Source organism: Vipera ursinii (genome assembly GCF_947247035.1).
Source record: "Vipera ursinii genome assembly, chromosome: 3".
Lineage (NCBI taxonomy): Eukaryota > Metazoa > Chordata > Lepidosauria > Squamata > Viperidae > Vipera > Vipera ursinii.
The window spans coordinates 106,660,818-106,679,170 of record NC_139516.1 but is presented as its reverse complement, the minus strand read 5'-3'; the positions used below and the strand labels follow the sequence as shown (position 1 = coordinate 106,679,170).

Here is an 18,353-nt window from a genome sequence, read left to right as displayed (position 1 = left end):
TACACTGCCAATAGTGTGGAAAACTCAAGCTGTTTTCCTAATTGTGAAGCTTCCATTTGCCACCACTGATATTCTCCAATGATCCTAGCCCCTCTCAGTATTCATAACATCCACATGATACTAAACAGTCACATTGGTGGACCATTTAATCTACTCCAGCTATTATGCAGCTTTTTTGTAATTGTTGTTGTGTTTCAGAGAGGGTTTGTTTTCCGCATGGAGGATAAAGTGTCTATTTTACAGCATAAACTTGAGCAGCAGCTTCTTTCCATCAAGGGAAAGAAAATCCATGGAAAACAAGCTGCCAGGCTGTAGGACTATGTACAGTTGTTGCCTACAAGAAATATACATGTACTTCCTTGACAATAATGAACTGAAACAGCCTACAATTATAAAATCAGCCACAGTACACCATGAAAAGTAGTTAAACTCCAGATGGGTTTCTGAAGAACATGAAAATCCAGGGACAGATAATTGAGGGCCACATCACTATCATTCAAGAGACCTGTATTCTGTGGTTCTTACCCCACTTTTAAGAAACGCTCCTTTTAAAAAAGATGTGAGAGTACAATCACAACCAAAATAAAACCATGTCATCCTCTCCTTCTGAAACAGATATCTATTTACAATGGGGGGAAGGGAGGGAGGGATGCTAAATAGGAAGCAAACTTGCTTTCTGAGCTTTTTACACCTTTTCTCCAATAACCTTTAAAAAAAGGTTCTCATTGCAGAAAAGCATTATGGATGGGCAGTTCTATTTTTCTGCTTTCTCTTGTGTTCACTGCTAAATTCTTCTATTAATGTCCTAAAATATCTGGTGGGCGTTTAGTTTTTTATAAGCTTGCCATCTCATTGTCACCATAAAGATGGCAATTATATAAAAAAGCCAATTTAGGTTGGGGGGGGGTAGAGAAAGCAAATGAGAAGCAGTAAAAATAAAAAGCCCCACTGAGATTTATTTAGCCAACAGGGGAAGAGAGGAAGGGAAACAGAAGAGCCATCATCCTGCTTCCCAAACCATGCTGGAAAGGTAGATAATGTTGTTTCCCTTGTTGCATGCTATGAAGGGCAATCCAAATCTTCCCCCTTTTAAGTAATAGTGCCTGATATCCTTTACTCTTTTCCCTCCTAACTGCAAGGCAAGAAGGGTTGATGGCATATGTACTTGGCTGTTAGCTGTAGGCAGCAATTCCCAGGGCTGGGGGAAAAAATGAACTGAGTGGAACAGGCAGATGCACGCAAGAGGCATTGAAAAAGAAACAAGAGTGAGAAAGAGAACAGTGATGAACAATCATAGGAAGGTGGCGCCACATGGCAGCTTTGCCACAATGCCAGCAAGAGCTTTAACCGGAGGCATTCAGGTACAGCTGGCTCTTGAGGATGTAATCAATGACTGGCTGACTCAGGTAATCCACCACGTGCCCGTCACCATGCTGAAGGGCCAATCTGTGAGGGATGGGCAAGAAAGAAGAAGGAAGAGAAAAGCATGAATCAAGTTACTTTAAAACCAGACAGGCATATTGTCCAGGCTAGCTTTCTTTGGTTTTTCCTGCATAACCCCTACATAATTTGCTGTCTGGCCCTTTTCCAAGAGACCCATTGGAGAGCAGAGGCAAAAAATGGTCCTAGTAATGAGAATTGCTCACTGATGGCAAAGAGCTTCACTTAACGTTGTTGGGAGAAGGGAATTGAGGACTACAAAGAGAGGTGGCTAGATGACACATGTGGGCAGAGTGAGCATCATCTGTGACAAGTCTGTCAGTTCCTGTACACTTTTCATCAGTTTCCCACCACAAATTGTGTCATAGCTTCTAGTAATTATGGCCAGAAGATGCTCCAAGGCCTGCCAAAAAGGAGAATCAGGCTGCATGTATATCTAGAGCTACAAGTGATCCACCCCTATCCTAGTGTATTTCCTAACCCTTGTGACATATCTCATTGGGGGGGGAGGGAGAGACATTTTTGCTTAACCTAATTAAGAAATAATCTATGCAAAGAGCCATTAATGTAGCAAATGGAATCCAGGATATAATTTTTTTCCAACCCAAACCTCATGCCAACCGAAGACAGTAGCCCAGGGAGAATTTAAATTGCCTGCTCTTTATGCAACAAATGTGGGTAGATGTCTTAGTGAAATATAAGCAAGTTAAAACTAATTAAAAGTTCTCTCCTTTGCCAGTCGAAATGACAAAGTTTTAAAATTCTGGATGAACTCAGCTGCAGGTTCCACAATTTATTTCTTTTCAACTCTACAGTGCCCTTAAAACAATAATCAGAACTCTGGCATTATTTTGTATAACAAACTTCCCGCCACATTTAGGGTTTCCACAACAGTCAAAAAAGGTGAAGGACTGGAGGAAACAACTCTGTAGCTCTAATAAGCAGGCAGGATTTCTAGGTTACCTCCTAAATTTTCTTATCTGTTCATGTGCCTGTATTTTATTCTGTATACACAGGAAACAGTTGGCCACTTCAGAATCTGACATAATAGAGGAATAAAAAAAGGTCTATCTGAGCCTTGGTGGAGCAGTGGGCTAATGCCTCCTTAAGTAACACCAGCTGCCTGCAATTAGTGCAGGTTCGCATCCCACCAGGCTCAAGGTTGACTCAGCCTTCCATCCTTCTGAGGTAGGTAAAATGAGGACCCAGATTGTTGGGGGCAATAAGCTGACATTGTAATAATGCCGCTTGGGGTGTGTGTGAAAGCCCTAATAAGCAGGCATATAACATAGAATGAAGGCTACTGCTAAGCTTGTAAGCCGCCCTGAGTCTTCGGAGAAGGGCAGGATATAAATGGAATTAAAATAAATAAAAAAAATAAAATAAAGGTAATCTTCGACTTATGACTACAATTGGGGCCAAATTTCCATGGCTAAGCAAGGAAGGTGTTAAGTGAGTCGCAGCCAACTTTATGAACTTCTTTGTCACAGTGGTTAACCGAATCACTGCACTTGTTAAAGGAATCATGCAGTCAATAAGCAAATCTGGCTTCCCCCATGGACTCTGCTTGTCGGAAGCCAGTTGGGAAGGTTGCAAATGGCGATTACATGACCTCTGGACAGTGCAATTGTCATAAATACATGCCAGCTGCCAAGTGTTCGAATTTTGATCACATGGTCATAGGGATGTTGTGACAGTTGTTAAATGTGGGGGGAAGTGATCATGCAATATTGGAATTCAACAATATGGAAGCACAAGCAATAGAATACAGCCAAACTAGAATCTTGGACTTCAAAAGAGCTAATTTCAATAAACTTAGAGAGACCTTGGGAAGAATTCCATGGATGAGAATCCTAAAGGGGAAAACAACTCAAGAAGCTTGGGAAATTTTGAAAAGTGAGATAATAAAGGCCCAGTCTAGCACAATACCAACAAAGAAGAAAAATAACAGCTTTCAAAAGAAACCAGCATGGCTGCATAAAGAACTCTCTGATAAACTGAAAGATAAAAAGGACAAGTATAAGAAGTGGAAAGAGGGGCACATAACTAAGGCAGAATATCAGCAAACAGCCCGTGCCTGCAAAGGTGAAGTGAGGGAAGCTAAGGCTTAAAATGAACTAAGGCTTGCAACCAAAGTCAAAAATAACAAAAAAAGCTTCTTTCAACATATAAGAAACAAGAAAAAAGTTAAGGAAATGATTGGTCCATTAGTGGGGGAAAGTGGCAACAAAGTGACAAGCAACAGGGAGAAAGCAGAACTATTTAACTCATTTTTTGCATCTGTCTTTACACAAAGGGAAAAAACAGTCCAACCTACCAAAACCAGTGCCATAAAAAACAGAATAGAAATGCAAGTTAAGATAGGAAAGAAAATGGTACGTGAGCACCTGTCCAGCCTAGACGAGTTCAAATCACCAGGACCAGATGGATTACACCCCAAAGTTCTCAAGGAACTGGCAGACGTGATCTCAGAACCACTGAACTATATTTTTCAAAGATCCTGGAGCACTGGGAAATTACCAGAGGACTGGAAGAGAGCTGATGTAGTTCCCATCTTCAAAAAAGGGAAAAAAATAGATCCAGGAAACTACAGACCTATCAGCCTGACCTCAATACCTGGGAAGATTCTGGAAAAGATAATCAAACAACAAATCAGCGAACACCTTGATGCGAACAAAGTTATCACTAAAAGCCAACATGGGTTTGTCAAAAACAGATCGTGCCAGACAAACCTTATTGCATTCTTTGAACAAGTGACAAAACTAGTGGACCAGAGGAATGCTGTAGATATAATTTACTTGGATTTCAGTAAGGCATTTGATAAAGTAGATCACAACCTACTACTTGATAAGATAGAAAAATGTGGGTTAGATAGCATCACCACCAGATGGATTCGTAGCTGGCTGACAGGCTGTACTCAGCGTGTGGTCCTCAATGGAACTGCATCTACATGGAAGGAAGTGTGTAGTGGGGTGCCCCAGGGCTCTGTTCTGGGCCCAGTGCTCTTCAACCTCTTCATCAATGATTTGGATGAGGGGATAGATGGGGAACTCATCAAATTTGCAGATGACACCAAGCTGGCAGGAATAGCCAATACTCCAGAAGATAGGCTTAAGATACAGAAGGATCTGGACAGACTCGAACACTGAGCACTATCTAACAAAATGAAATTCAATTGTGAAAAAAGTAAGGTTCTGCATTTAGGCAGGAAAAATCAAATGCACAGGTATAGTATAGGTGGTACCTTGCTCGATAGTAGTAACTGTGAGAGGGATCTTGAAGTCCTAGTGGACAATCACTTAAATATGAGCCAGCAGTGTGCTGCAGCTGCCAAAAAGCCAACACAGTGCTAGGCTGCATTAACAGAGGGATAGAATCAAGATCACGTGAAGTACTAATACCACTTTACAATGCCTTGGTAAGGCCACACCTGGAATACTGCATCCAGTTTTGGTCACCACGATGTAAAAAAGATTTCGAGACTCTAGAAAGAGTACAGAGAAGAGCAACAAAAATGATTCGGGGACTGGAGGCTAAAACATATAGGGAACGGTTGCTGGAATTGGGTATGTGTAGTTTAATGAAGAGAAGGGTGAGGGGTGACATGATAGCAGTGTTCCAATATCTCAGGGGCTGCCACAAAGAAGAGGGAGCCAGGCTGTTCTCCAGAGCACCTGAGAGCAGGACAAGAAGCAATGGATGGAAACTAGTCAAGGAGAGAAGCAACCTAGAACTAAGGAGAAATTTCCTGACAGTTAGAACAATTAATCAGTGGAACAACCTGCCTCCAGAAGTGGTGAATGCTCCAACACTGGAAGTTTTTAAGAAGAGACTGGACAGCCATTTGTCTGATATGGTATAGGGTTTCCTGCCTTAGCAGGGGGTTGGACTAGATGACCTCCAAGGTCCCTTCCAAATTATTATTATTATTATTATTATTATTATTATTATTATTATTATTATTATTATTATTATTATTATTATTATTATTATTATTATTATTTGTCACTAAACAAATGGCTGTAAGTTGAGAACTACCTACATTATCAAATACTGTGTCCTTGACTAGATGGCTGCCTCTCCAACCAAACCAGTTTGGAAATTTCTTAACAATTATCTTGCTGCTATTTTGTTCCCTCCCCAGTAAGTCACCTTCCCCTCACTTACCTGCTTTTAGTGGAACTGACAATAGCCATGGGGTGATTCACATCATCCTTCACAATCAGGATATTGTTCTGTGGAGGAAACATTGCCAGGGATATAAGCATGTATCTTTCCACATGCTCATTGAAGCAGGATATTAGCATTTAAGATTTGTAAACTCAATAGAAGGGGCTTTTCAGTTATGGCATCCTTACCTTAGAATGCCATCCCCTCCCCCATTGTTTCTGAGCTCTATCTTTAAAAAAAGGATAGTGGTTGTATTGAATTGTTATTTTGAGCGGAAGAGTTGAATATTTTTATTTAGATGTTATCTTTCACTGCAAATTATTTTAAACTAACCTAGTATTTATTGTACTCTTATTGTTTTTAATGAAGTTGTGTGTTTTTTTTTCAAAAAAATCAATGAATTGTAAATCTCTGAAAGTGTGGTATTCAGCTATCTGGCAGAATAGGAAAAAAGGAAAAGTCTCTCCCCACTTTTATTTATGTTAACCTTAGAACCCCTATTGAGAATAATAAGGAAAGATGAGGAGATTACCGGGCTTCAGATAAGAGACCAAATTTATAAACTGCAGGCATTTGCAGATGATATGGTCTTTGTTTTGGAAAACCCTCTGGAATCCAGCACGGAATTACTAAAAAGGATTGAGGAATTTGGAAATGTGGCCGGTCTACAAGTAAATAAAGATAAGACAAATATATTAACGAAAAATCTTTCGAATAGAAGTAAACAGATGTTAGAGGACATTACAGGGTTTAAAATTGTGAAGAAGGTGAAATATTTAGGAATTTGGTTGATGGGAAGATGTTCAAGTATTAGGGAGGATAATTATTCTAAATTACTGATACAAACAAAAATGGACTTGGGAAAATGGGGTAGGATACAGTTGTCATTATTAGGAAGGGTAGCCACGGTGAAATCTTATATTTTGCCAAAATGGAATTTTCTTTTCCAGACAGCACCGGTTAAACTTTCGATGAAATTTTTAAAAGAGTTAGAGGGGGTAGTTTCTAGATTCGTATGGCAGGGGAAACGGCCCAGGATTGGAAAAAAAATGATGCAAGAAGTTAAGGAAAGAGGGGGCCTTGGCCTGCCGAAGTGGGAACTTTACTATCAGGCTGCCCTTTTAGTTTGGGGCAAGGAATGGATAAGTTTAAGGAATAATCGATTGTTGAGTTTGGAAGGATTCGATTTTTTGCAGGGATGGCATGCTGCTCTTTGGTGGGAAGGTACTCCTCCAAGCAAACAGTTTACTCATCATTACATAAGGGATATACTGATTCGGAATTGGGATAAGATAAGGGCCAAGTACTATGTGCAAATTCCATGTTGGTTATCAACCTTGGAAGCCTTGACCCATTCGACCCTACTCAAGAATGGAAGAAGACCAACTTACAAAGAACTTTTAGATAGTGGGGGAGAACTCAAAATGTGACAAGAACTGGCTCAGCAAGGGTTTCAACTGGAGTGGTGGGCCTACCTGCAGATTCAGTCAAGGTATAAGAAGGATAAGGAAGGAAGGGGTATTTATTTGAATCTGCAGGAATTAGATAAGATTCTGCTGGGTCCGGAGAAAGGGATGATATCTGCTATAAATTGTTGCTAACTTGGGTAGTAGGGGGGGAGGTGGTAAAAGACGCGATGATTGCCTGGGGGAAGAATTTTGGTTATGCACTTCCACTTGAGAAATGGGAAGAGATTTGGTGGATTAATATGAGGCTGGTGGTTTCCACATCATATAAGAAGAACATATACAAAATGCTTTATAGATGGCATCTCCCTCTGGCTAGACTTTCCAAAATGTTCCCTGGACTGTCGGCCGATTGTTGGAAGTGTGGTAAAGGGATTGGCACATATTATCACTTACGGTGGACATGTCCAGAAATGGTTAGATATTGGATGAGGATTCAAAAATAGATAGAGAAAATTACAGGGTGTTTAGTTGATCTTAAACCAGGGACATATCTGCTTGGCTTCAGACCTGGAAATATTAAGAGGGGGATATGGTATTTAGTTTTACATATCTTAATGGCGGCGAAGATGGGGTATGCTCAATTTTGGAAGGCAAATCATACCCCGCCGGATGAAGCCATAATTAGGAGAATACTTGATTGTGCAGAAGCAGACATATTGACCAAGACGTTGAAGGGTAAAGAAGAGACACCAGCATTTCTATCATGGAATAAATAGTATATTTGGATGGATAAAAGATTAAAGAAATGAGGGTGGCTTGGAGGTTGGTCAAAAATGAAGTGATATAGTTTTTGTTAATGAATAAGCTTTGGAGTTGGATAGTTATAAGAGATTTAATGAGTGGAATATAATTGTCAGTTTAGAAGTAGATATAATTTGAAATTTTTGAAATAGTTTTCAATTTTTTGATTTCTTCATTTTCTGTATATTGTAAATGTTTTTTTTGTCTTTGTTGGTGTATGGTGTGTTTTTAACATGAAATGTAAATAAAGATTTATTTTTTAAAAAAGAGAAAAAAGGAAAAGCAAAACAAAACTAATTATATTCAAAAAAAATTCTCTAAATAGCTCAGATTAAGATTTGGATACACAACCCAAAAATTAGGGGAATCCACGTCTCAGTCAGACTCTACAGTAGGTTATTCCTATTCTTTTGCTTGCCTTTCATATATAGCGAAGCCATCAATTTTTTCTGAAAAAAAGGCCTATGCTCAAAATAATGTGGCATTTGCTCACTTTTGCCAGAATCCTTGCATTTTAAAGAAGGGGTTAAAAACATATTTATGCAGGTGAAAATCCAAGTTTAAGAGACTAAAACACTTAAAGACTTTATCCTGAGCCTGCTTAGGACATGTTAGCCCTTCAAGGTAATCCAGAAAGGAAGCACAGTTATGAGTGCTAATTTTGTTGTGAGGTTTTGGAATCTTGCAAGACTATTTCTTCCTTCCTCTCCTTTTACTCTCCAGAAAACTAGAAATGTTTCCCCTGCAGCTTCCTTCTTCTGTAGACTAAAATCTCTTTTATGGGAAAGGATGGTCTGTGGCCGTTCTTTCTGTCTCCCAAGATCATTTCCACATACCATTACTGGACAAGAAGGCTATTCATATCCTTGACTGTTTGTAGGAGATGAGTCTGAGGGAGGAGTCAAACACATCATAAGTCACAAGTCCCTTCATGTCCGCAAGAGATCTAAGTCCAGGCCACTTTGAATGCCTCTCTTTACCTTCCCCATATTTTGCTTAATGGTCAGTTGGCCAGATTCTTATAGGGAGCTTAAGCTTGCCATAAATCTTTATACTCATTTGAACTGCCTGCATCTCTTGCTTTCCCTGGCACTTGACACGATTTCCAGGCAAAGCTCTTCTACTGTCCTGGCTGCAACTTCCTCAGAAACCTAGAAGACAGAATTCCAGTAGAGTTCCTCCCCACTATGTAGACAAACCTGAAATGGACAACTGTATTGTAATGGAATGTGTGGATGATCTTGGGGTACTAAGGGGAGAGAAGCTGCCTACGAAACAATTAGACAAGAGAGACAGGAACCCCCAATGGATTAATGCTCAGAGGAAGAAATTTGAGAAGGACCTGCCATAATTGTTCAGGCAGTTAAGAATGGCGGAAGTTTGTACCTTCAGACTTGCAAGATTATCTTAATGTAGCTTTACAATTGTTATGCCCCTGTCATGGACCGATCATCATCTCCTGCGGCTGGTCTTCCATTTTGCCACTCCCCGTCGTGGGGTTGTTGAACCAACAAGATGGTTCCGTCCCAGGCGCTTAATGGACCCTGAGAGGTTCCAGGCAGTGCTTGGGTCCCCACCTGCCTCCTTTGCTCACAGCTCGGCCGATGCCTTAGTGGAAGCCTGGGAAAAGGCTGCCATGGTGGCACTTGACCGAGTTGTACCCTTGCGGCCCCTGACCTGGTGCAGATCCCAGTGGGCTCCATGGTTCTCCGTGGAGCTCCGGGAGATGAAGCGTCGGAGACGGGGCCTAGAGAGCTGTTGGAGATCCAGCCGGTCTGAATCCGACTGATCGCGACTAAGGTCCTTTACAAGGTCTTATCTCGCGGCGATGAGGATGGCGAGGTCTAACTACTTAGCTACTCTCATCGCGTCCGCAGATAACCGCCCGGCCGCCATGTTTAGGGTGACCCGCTCCCTCCTTAATCAGGAGGTGAGGGAAGAGCCCTTGCAGGGTTGTGCTGAGAAATTTAGCCAACATCTGTCAGACAAAATCGCTCGGATTCGGACCGGTCTGGACTCCGACTGAGCAGAGTCTGACGATCAGGACATGGGCGGTCTTGATGTTATCTGGGAGGAGTTCGATCCTGTGACTCCTGAAGATGTGGACAGGATCATGGGGAAGCTGAGCTCCACCATGTGTTTATTGGACCCGTGCCCCTCCTGGCTGGTTTATGCGGCTCGAGATGGAACACGAGGCTGGCTCCAGGCAGTGATAACTGCTTCCTTGAGTGAGTGTAGTTTTCCCGCCGCCTTGAAGGAGGCGGTGGTGAGACCCCTCCTTAAGAAGCCTGCCTTGGATCCAGCTGTATTAAATAACTTCCGTCCGGTCTCCAACCTTTGCTTTCTCGTGAAGGTTGTTGAGAGCGTGGTGGCACATCAGCTCCCTTTGATCCTGGAGGAATCTGACTATCTGGACCCGTACCAATCTGGGCACAGCACGGAGACAGCATTGGTCGCTCTGGTGAATGATCTCTGGCGGGCTCGGGACAAGGGTTGTTCCTCTGTCCTAGTCCTATTAGACCTCTCAGCGGCTTTTGATACCATCGACCATGGTATCTTGCTGCAGCGTCTCAGGGGGTTGGGAGTGGGAGGCACTGTTCTTCAGTGGTTCTCCTCCTACCTCCTGGGACGTTTGCAGTCGGTGTTGGCAGGGGGGCAGAGGTCGACCTCGAGGCCTCTCATTTGTGGAATCCCTCAGGGGTCGGTCCTCTCGCCTCTCCTGTTCAACATCTATATGAAGCCTCTGGGTGAGATCATTCGTGGCTTTGGAGTTGGTTATCATCAGTACGCTGATGATACCCAGCTTTTTATTTCGACCCCAACCACCCCAGTGATGCCCTCGACATGATGCCCCGTTGCCTGGAGGTGGTCCGGGTCTGGATGGGGAGGAACAGGCTTCGACTCAACCCTGACAAGACTGAGTGGCTGTGTGTGCCACTCAGATTGTTCCATCTCTTACTATGGGGGGTGAGTTATTACCCCCCGTAGATAGGGCTCGCAACTTGGGTGTCCTCCTAGATCCACAGCTTTCCTTAGAAGATCATATAGTAACTGTAACTAGGGGGGCCTTCGCCCAGGTTCACCTGGTGCACCAGTTGTGGCCCTATCTGGACCGGGATGCCTTGCGTACAGTCACTCATGCGCTCATGACCTCTCGGTTAGACTACTGCAATGCTGTCTACATGGGGCTGCCCTTGACGACCACTCAGAGGCTTCAACTGGTGCAAAATGCAGCCACACGAGTTGTGTTGGGGGTCTCCCGATACTCCCATGTTACACCTCTGCTTTGTGAGCTGCATTGGCTTCCAGTTGTCTTCCGGGTGAGATTCAAGGTGCTGGTGATGACCTATAAAGCCTTACATGGCATGGGTCCAGAGTACCTAAGGGAGCACCTGTGGCCGGCATCAACTTCCCTTCGCCCAGTGCTCTCCCACAGAGAGGGCCTCCTCAGGGTGCCACCAGTCAGAGAATGTCGACTGATGGCCCCCAGAGGGAGGGCATTCTCTGTGGGCGCGCCAGATCTTTGGAATCGTCTACCGGTTGAGCTCCGGATGGCTCCCGACCTTCGCTCCTTCCGACGTGATCTAAAAACTCACTTGTTTGAACAAGCTGGCCTGGTCTGATGGGTGATGGGTTTTGGGTTTTAATTACTGATTTTAACTAATTTATTATATTTGGGCACAATTGTTTTAATTTTGTATTGTATTTTTGGTATTTTATTGCCCTGTACACTGCCCTGAGTCCTTCGGGAGAAGGGCGGTATATAAATCAAATAAATATAAATATAAATATAAATACAACAAAGTAGAATTAGCTCATCCAGTCATGCTTCCTATCTGGTTTACCTGGGAGAGCTGACACACATGCAACCAGTGAGGTTCAAGAAAGCAGGATTGAGTCCCAGCCTAGAGTCCATTTATCACTGCAGTTTTAGAACAACAAAACAACAAAACTTACTTTATACTTGCGAAGTATAGAGGAGTGGTTCATGATTTTTTCGGTATCAGCACCATCTCGTGGGACAACAACAATACCAAAGTCCCCCACAATCACCTCCATCTGTTTAAATTAGAATGAATATCTTTTATGAAAGCACATATTTACAGAAAGTTTTTCCTAAATCTGAATCAATTTTGTGGTTATTGGCTACCAGTGAAGATGTATTGTATGCATTTCGTTATATTTGAATCCATTTTCTTGCTAATCTGTTTTTTTCAGTCTCTCAAAGGCTTCCACATAGTTTTCAAAAGCATAGCACACAGTTCTGGCTGAATATTGTGAACTATAGATACTTGCAAGGAAATCAATAAAAGAATAACAGAGCTGGAAGGGATCTTGGAAGTCTTCTAGTCCTAGCCCGTTTAGGCAGGAAATCCTATACCATTTCAGACAAATGATTGTCCAACCTAACACCAAAAAATGATGTCCTTATCATCATGGGGGATTGGAATGTTAAAATAGGAAGCCAAAAGATAACCGGAATAACAGGCAGGTTTGGCCTTGGAGTACAAAATGAAGCAGGACACAGGCTGATAGAATTTTGTCAAGAGAATAGGATGATCATAGCAAACACTCTTTTCCAACAACCCAAGAGATGGCTGTACACATGGACATCACCAGATGGTCAACACAGAAATCAGATTGACTATGTGCTCTGTAGCCAAAGATGGAGAAGCTCTATACAGTCAGTAAAAACAAGACCAAGAACTGACTGTGGCACAGATCATGAGCTTCTCACTGCAAAATTTAGGCTTAAATTGAAGAAAGCACGGGAAAGCACTAGGCCACTCAGGTACGAAATTTACTAAATCATATCCCTGATGAATATGCAGTAGATGTGACAAATAGATTTAAGGAATCAGATCTGATAGACAGAGTGCCTGAAGAACTATGGACGGAGGTTCACAGCATTGTACAAGAGGTAGCAACTAAAACCATCCCAAAGAAAAAGAAAAGCAAGAAAGCAAAGTGGCTGTCTGAGGAAGCTTTGCAAATATCTGAGGAAAGGAGGGAAGCAAAAGGCAAGGGAGAAAAAGAAAGATACGCCCAATTGAATGCAGAATTCCAGAGAATAGCTAGAAGAGATAAGAATGCCTTCTTAAATGAACAGTGCAAAGAAATAGAAGAAAACAATAGAACAGGGAGGACCAGAGATCTCTTAAAGAAAATTGGAGAGATAAAGGGAACATTTCATGCAAAAATGGGCATGATAAAGGACCAAAATTGCAGGGACCTAACAGAGGCAGAAGAGATTAACAAGGTGGCAAAACTACACAGAAGAACTATACAAGAACGAGCTTAACGTCCCAGATAATCATGATAGGGTGGTCACTGACATCCTAGAATGTGAAGTGAAATGGGCCTTAGGCAACAACAAAGCTAGTGGAGGTGACAGTATTCCAGATGAGATATTCAAAATCTTAAAAGATGATGCAGTAAAAGTGGTACACTCAATTTGCCAGCAAATTTAGAAAACTCAACAGTGGCCACAGGATTGGAAAAGGTCAGTTTACATTCCAATTCCAAAGAAAGGCAATGCCAAAAAATGTTCAAACTATCACACCATTGCTCTCATTTCACATGCTAGTAAAGTTATGCTTAAAATCCTACAAGCTAGACTCCAGCAGTATGTGGATCGAGAACTACCAGAAGTACAGGCAGGATTCCGAAGAGGCAGAGGAACTAGAGATCAAATTGCCAATATACGCTGGATCATAGAGAAAGCTAGAGAGTTCCAGAAAAACATCTACTTCTGCTTTATTGACTATGCTAAAGCCTTTGATTGTGTGGATCATAACAAACTGTGGCAAGTTCTTAAAGAGACGGGCATACCAGACCATCTTACTTGTCTCTTGAGAAACCTATATACGGGTTAAGAAGCAACATGAGAACTGGACATGGAACAACTGATTAGTTCAAAATTGGGAAAGGAGTCTGGCAAGGCTGTACTGTCGCCCTGCCAATTTAACTTATATGCAGAGCACATCGTGAGAAAGGCAGGGCTAGATGAATGAAAAGTTGGAATTAAGATTGCCGGGAGAAATATCAACAACCTAAGATATGCAGATGATACCACTCTAATAGCAGAAAGTGAAGAGAAACAAAAGAGCCTCTTGATGAGGGTGAAGAAGGAGAGTGCAAAAGTGAGCTTGAAACTCAAACCAAGATCACGGCATCCGGTCCTCTCAATTCCTGGCAAATAGATGGGAAAGAAATGGAGGTAGTGACAGATTTTGTTTTCCTGGGCTCCAAGATCACTGCAGATGGGGACTGCACCCAAGAAATTGGGTAGGAAAGCAATGGCAAATCTAGACAGCACACTAAAAAGCAGAGACATCACCCTGTCAACAAAAGTGCGTATAGTCAAGGCTATGGTCTTCCCAGTTGCAATGTATGGCAGTGAAAGTTGGACCATAAGAAAGGCTGAGCGCCAAAAAATTGAAGCCTTTGAACTATGGTGCTGGAGAAGACTCCTGCGAGTTCCTTGGACTGCAAGGCAATCAAACCGGTCAGTCCTAGAGTAGATCAACCCTGACTGCTCTTTAGAAGGCCAGATCCTGAAGTTGAAACTCCGATACTTTGGCCACCTAATGAGAAGGAAGGATTCACTGGAGAAGAGCTTAATGCTGGGAAAGATTGAGGGCAATAGAAGAAGGGGACGACAGAGAATGAGGTGGCTGGATGGAGTCACTGAAGCAGAAGGTGTGAGCTTAAATGGACTCCAGAAGATGGTAGAAGACAGGAAGGCCTGGAGGAACGTTGTCCATGGGGTCATTATGGGTCGGACACGACTTTGCAACCAAAACAACAACAACAACAACATCCACTGCTTTGGGAACCAGAAGGGTGGGGAGAAAAAGGAAAGATTTGATTAATAACTGACTGCCAGAGATCTTGTGGTTCTATAATCTGTCTCCAAAGACTCAATAGCTAAATTTTTATGCATATAATTTCTTACAGGAAATTTGTTTTCTCCTTAAAAGAGGCAAGGGAAAAGAATCCTTTTGCTTTATATTCATATAAAGGTAGTCCTTGATTTATGACCGCAATTGAGCCCAAATTTTCTGTTGCAAGACAGTTGAGTTTTGACCCATTTTATGACTTTTCTTGTCACAGTTGTTAAGTAAATCACTACAGTTGTTAAGTTAAGAACATGATTGTTAAGTGAATCTGGCTTCCCCACTGACTTTACTTGTCAGAAGGTCACAAAAGGTGATCACATGAGCTCGGAACCCTGTCATAAATATGAGTCAGATGCCAAATTTTAATCATGTGGGGATGCTGCTGTAAGTGTGAAAAATGGTCATAAGTCACTTTTTCAGTGTCATTTCAACTTTGAACTGTCACTGAATAAATAGTTGTAAGTCAAGGACTTACTATAGGTTTATCTCTGAGAGGCTTCCCAACCTATGTATTACTCCTGGAATTCTCAACAATAGTTATCCTAACGCAGAGATGCCCAACCTTTTGAGCACCAGGGACCAGTTCCGTGGAAAGAAGTTTTTCCATGTACCGGAAGGTACGTGGTTTTATGTGCTGCCTGCATCCCATGGATGGGGCTTTGCTTCTTTGTGGAGACTGGTTGCTGGCATGCCGCGGCCTGGTACCAGTCCACAGACTGGGAGTTGGGAACCCCTGCCCTAAGGGATGAATCTGGGAATTGCAGTCCTCAGATCTTGAGAGAATCCAGTTTTTTAAAATTTTTTATTTTAATTCCATTTATATTCCGCCCTTCTCCGAAGACTCAGGGCGGCTTACAAGCTTAGCAGTAGCCTTCACTCTATGTATATGCCTGCTTATTAGGGCTTTCACACACTCATGCGCTCGTGACCTCTCGCCTTGACTACTGTAATGCTCTCTACATGGGGCTTCCCTTGAAGACCACTCGGAGGCTCCAACTGGTACAGAATGCGGCCGTGAGAGTTGTCTTGGGAGTTTCCCCGTACTCCCATGTTACACCTTTGCTCCGCGAGCTGCATTGGTTACCAGTTGTCTTCCGGGTGAGGTTCAAGGTCTTGGTTATGATCTTTAAGTCCTTACATGGCATGGGTCCGGGTTACCTCGGGGACCACCTGCTGCCGGCGTCAACTCCCCTCCGCCCTGTGCGTTCCCACAGAGAGGGCCTCCTCAGGGTGCCTCCAGTCAGGGAATGCCGACTGGTGGCCCCCAGGGGGAGAGCCTTCTCTGTGGGCGCTCCGGCATTATGGAACCAACTGCCGGTGGAGCTCCGGATGGCATCAGACCTCCGAACTTTCCGTCGTGGCCTGAAGACCCACTTATTTGAATTAGCTGGTCTGGCCTGACGGGGGATTATGGGTTTTAAATTGTTGTTTTAGAATTGTATTATTGTTTTTAACTGGGCATTGGTTTAATCTTTTTTAACTTTTGTATTGTTATTTATATATGCCCTGTGAACCGCCCTGAGTCCCTAGGGAGAAGGGCGGTATACAAATTAAATAAAACAAACAAACAAACAAACAAACACCCCAAGCGGCATTATTACAAAGTCAGCTTAATTGCCCCCAACAATCTGGGTTTAAAGGGTGAACCAGCATATGCATACATAAGAACATTTAATCAAATCCTTACTACTTTACAGTTGTGAGTAAATCATTTTAAAACAAATTTGGCAAAGGCTGAGGCAAGTATTTTTATTTTCTTGGTATGATTGTAAGAGTAATCAGTTAATAACCTCCTCCTACTGAAACATGAAATTATATTTATTTTCATTACAAATCAGTAGCTACTGCGTGTAAATGGAGAAGAAGGGAGGGAGGGAGGGAAGGAAGATCACAGCTTTGACCATCTTCTGTTATATACTCACATCAGCTTCATTCCAGAGGCCTGGGATACAGAAGGACTCCAGCAAATCGCTTCCACACAGCAGCAAGATTCGGAGCTCTGAAGAAAAGAGATACATAATCTGAGATGTTCCCTGGATAACCCCTCCCCACTAATCTCGTTGCCTTGATGCAAAGGCTTGAAAGAGGAAGGGGAGCAGAAAAGGGGAGCTTTAAGGCAGAGTTGTGGTTCCTGTGTTGTGAAAGCACTCTAGAATTGTTAACACCTGTCAGTCAGTTTATCTACTTCACCAACCACTAATATTCCTTAAGCAATGTCAGTGTTATCTTCACTTTTGGCAATTTTGTGCACCAATATAATGCATGTTGCAGTGACTTTTCTATGCCTGTATAAAGACAAAAGCAGAAACAGAACAACAGAGTTCGAAGGGACCTTGGAAGTCTACTGATCCAACCTCCTGCTCAAGCAGGAAACTTATATCATTTCAGATAAATGACTGTCCACTGTCTTCTTAAAAACTTCCAGTGTTGGAGTGCCCACTAGATTAATTGTTCCACAGATTAATTGTTCTGTCAGGAAATTTCTCCTTAGTTCTAGGTTGCTTCTCTCCTTGATTAGTTTCCATCTGTTACTTCTTGACCTGCCTTCAGGTGCTTTGGAGGCTGACTCCCTCTTCTTTGTGGCAACCCTTTAGATATTGGAATACTGCTATCATGTCATCCCTAGTGCTTCTTTTCATTAAACTAGGCATAACCAATTCCTGCAACTGTTCTTTATATTCATAAAACTTTTGATGCAGTTGACTACATCCCTCTGCCTTATGTCTGAAGGGGACTCAGCTTATGGAATGCAGGAAAGTGTTCAAAGAGTTATTTTCATGATGCCATGTTTCACCACCTGACACCCTACTCCATAATGGCAGGGCACAGTAGAATTTGCAGGTAGGTTCCCATAAAATTATATTCAACATCAAGGATAAAGAATCTTAAAAATGTGGAATCTGTTATGGACTGCTAGCTTCTGTCATGCTCCATTCTATGGATTGGCACAAAAAAGGATATTTAAGAGAAATGTATTCCAAAGTGGACATAGTTGAAAAAGCTGAGTACAAAAAATATAGAGATTGGTGTAGTTATTTTTGATAAGTGTACATAAGGGGAATCATAATTCCATCTATTAGGGAAGATTACAGTGATAATGAATGTGGGTTTTTAATTGTAAGATTAATTTACAGACTACAATTATAAGTGAAAATGAGTGTCAATGCACATGAAGCAGATTTAGAATGATTTTTTACACCCCCAATTCATTATTAGGTGCTTGTCAGTCTGAAAAGCAATGCTGTTCTTTGACATCATGTGCATTTTCTTATCTGAGATTTTGCATAGTATACAGCAAGACAAGCCATTTGGATTCAATCCCAAAAAGGTGGTTTGGAAGGAGAGAACCGAAGGTAGCACCATTTACAACTCTATGAAACAGCTAAATCTTTTCTTAAAATTTCACAGTCTTGGAAGAGGTGCAACCATTGTTTAGAAGTTACAGACAACTGCTAAATTTATAGTCTCTTCATTTCCTAAAGCACTGGTTGAAATTAGTTCCAAGTAATGTGCAGCTTTACAAGAGTTTTTACAGAATTCAGTAGTGTCTTTTTTAGATGATATATTACAGTTTTCCCCATCTTATACATGCAACAGAGTCCCCATAAACTCCTACAACCTATTACCTTTA

General features: G+C 42.1%; 2 protein-coding genes across 2 annotated transcripts in view; both read right to left on the bottom strand.

Annotated features, from left to right (window-relative positions):
• Window positions 1-18,353, bottom strand: part of NCF2 (neutrophil cytosolic factor 2) — a 518,710-nt gene that overhangs the window by 279,692 nt on the left and 220,665 nt on the right. The window lies entirely within an intron of this gene.
• NMNAT2 (nicotinamide nucleotide adenylyltransferase 2) overlaps window positions 798-18,353 on the bottom strand; it is a 101,380-nt gene continuing 83,824 nt past the window's right edge. The window contains exons 8-11 of the mRNA XM_083359096.1: window positions 16,645-16,721; window positions 11,778-11,879; window positions 5,608-5,675; window positions 798-1,446 (exon numbers count right to left, since the gene is read on the bottom strand). Of these exons, the coding sequence (XP_083215222.1) occupies window positions 1,344-1,446; window positions 5,608-5,675; window positions 11,778-11,879; window positions 16,645-16,721 (350 nt within the window). The 3' untranslated portion in view covers window positions 798-1,343. The remainder of the gene's footprint in view (window positions 1,447-5,607; window positions 5,676-11,777; window positions 11,880-16,644; window positions 16,722-18,353) is intronic.